Source organism: Austrofundulus limnaeus, unplaced genomic scaffold (genome assembly GCF_001266775.1).
Source record: "Austrofundulus limnaeus strain Quisiro unplaced genomic scaffold, Austrofundulus_limnaeus-1.0 Scaffold1295, whole genome shotgun sequence".
NCBI lineage: Eukaryota > Metazoa > Chordata > Actinopteri > Cyprinodontiformes > Rivulidae > Austrofundulus > Austrofundulus limnaeus.
The window spans coordinates 59,585-60,923 of record NW_013953697.1 but is presented as its reverse complement, the minus strand read 5'-3'; the positions used below and the strand labels follow the sequence as shown (position 1 = coordinate 60,923).

General features: G+C 41.2%; 1 protein-coding gene across 1 annotated transcript in view; it reads right to left on the bottom strand.

Annotated features, from left to right (window-relative positions):
• Positions 1–195: 195 nt before the first annotated feature.
• akap11 (A kinase (PRKA) anchor protein 11) overlaps positions 196–1,339 on the bottom strand; it is a gene marked incomplete at its 5' end in the record, with an annotated part of 60,057 nt that continues 58,913 nt past the window's right edge. The window contains 1 exon segment of the mRNA XM_014031653.1: positions 196–1,086. Within this exon segment, the coding sequence (XP_013887107.1) occupies positions 928–1,086 (159 nt within the window).

Sequence of the window (1,339 nt, the reverse complement as noted above, 5' to 3'; positions counted from 1 at the left end):
TTAAGTCATATATATGGATTTAATTATGATATCAGGATGATCCAGGTATCAAAATGTAGCTTTTAAAGACACGAATCTGAAAATGTAATTAGGTCATTTTGACCAAATTTGACTTAATCCTCATTTCGACATGATGGCTCACAAATATCAAGATCTTTTCAGTTGAAAACTGACTCACAAACACACAAATACCTATGAATTTACAAGTGTTGTAATATTCACAGCCCAGTCAGAAAATACCTTAACTGAACAGAAACAGTCTTGATTAATCTGCAGCCAAACGTATTTAGTCACAAACACAAAGTAAAGCACACACAGAGTTTTACATGTTATTTCTCTTTGTATGGCAACACATTATAGAATATAAAAAGTGCTTCAGCAACACTCAGACCTGCACACAACCTTCACTGGAATTAATCTGAGACAGCACTTCTCATTGTGTTAACACAATGGAACGTTACTGTGAAGTGGACTAGTTGTGATAATACAAGGGTGTGGTGTGTGGTGTGTGTTGTGRGCACACAGTTGGTCTGTGAACATTTTGAAACAACRAACGAGGTGAGCAGTGGAAGTGATAACATCTGCTGAACAGCTGTGGGAATTCCCTCAGAAAACCCCAAACATTTTCTCTCTCTCAGCTCACTGTTTGGTGTGTATCTGGACATGGGCTTTGTGTGTGTGTGTCTCACACTGTGTCAGGCTGCACAGTGTAGGTGAAGAGGACACACATCACTGAATCACCTGGTGAAACAACCAGATCAATCTGAAACCTGTAACAACACAACTGAAGGAGGAAAGAACAACAGAACACAACTGTAGCAGGTTTACCATGGCAGCATGCGATGTGCAACACAACACAACACAACACACACTAAGAGTGTGTCAGATGAACAGCTGTGGCCTGTGTGGATGTGACAGGAGCAGAGGCTAAGCGTGATCCAGCAGCCACTGGAACAGAGGGGTGCAGTGAGCCTCCTCTCTGGTTGGGAGGTGCAGCTGGTTCTCCTCACAGTAACGCAGCAGCAGATGCAGCAGATCTCCCACCCTCCACTTCTTCTCTCTGAACTTCTGCAGCACGGCTGGCAGCTGCAGGGACACACACATCACATGTTACACATCTGTAGTTGTTCTGTTAGACTGACACCTACATGTATGTTCACCACATGACTGTATCTGTAGAGAGAAACTAATATTTATCATTTACTGCTTTACTATAAGGTTTAAATACGTAGCAGCCAGACACTACTAATTACCGTATTTATTCATGTATAATACGATCTCATGTATAATATGATCTCATGTATAATACGACCTCATGTATATGATCTTATGTATATCT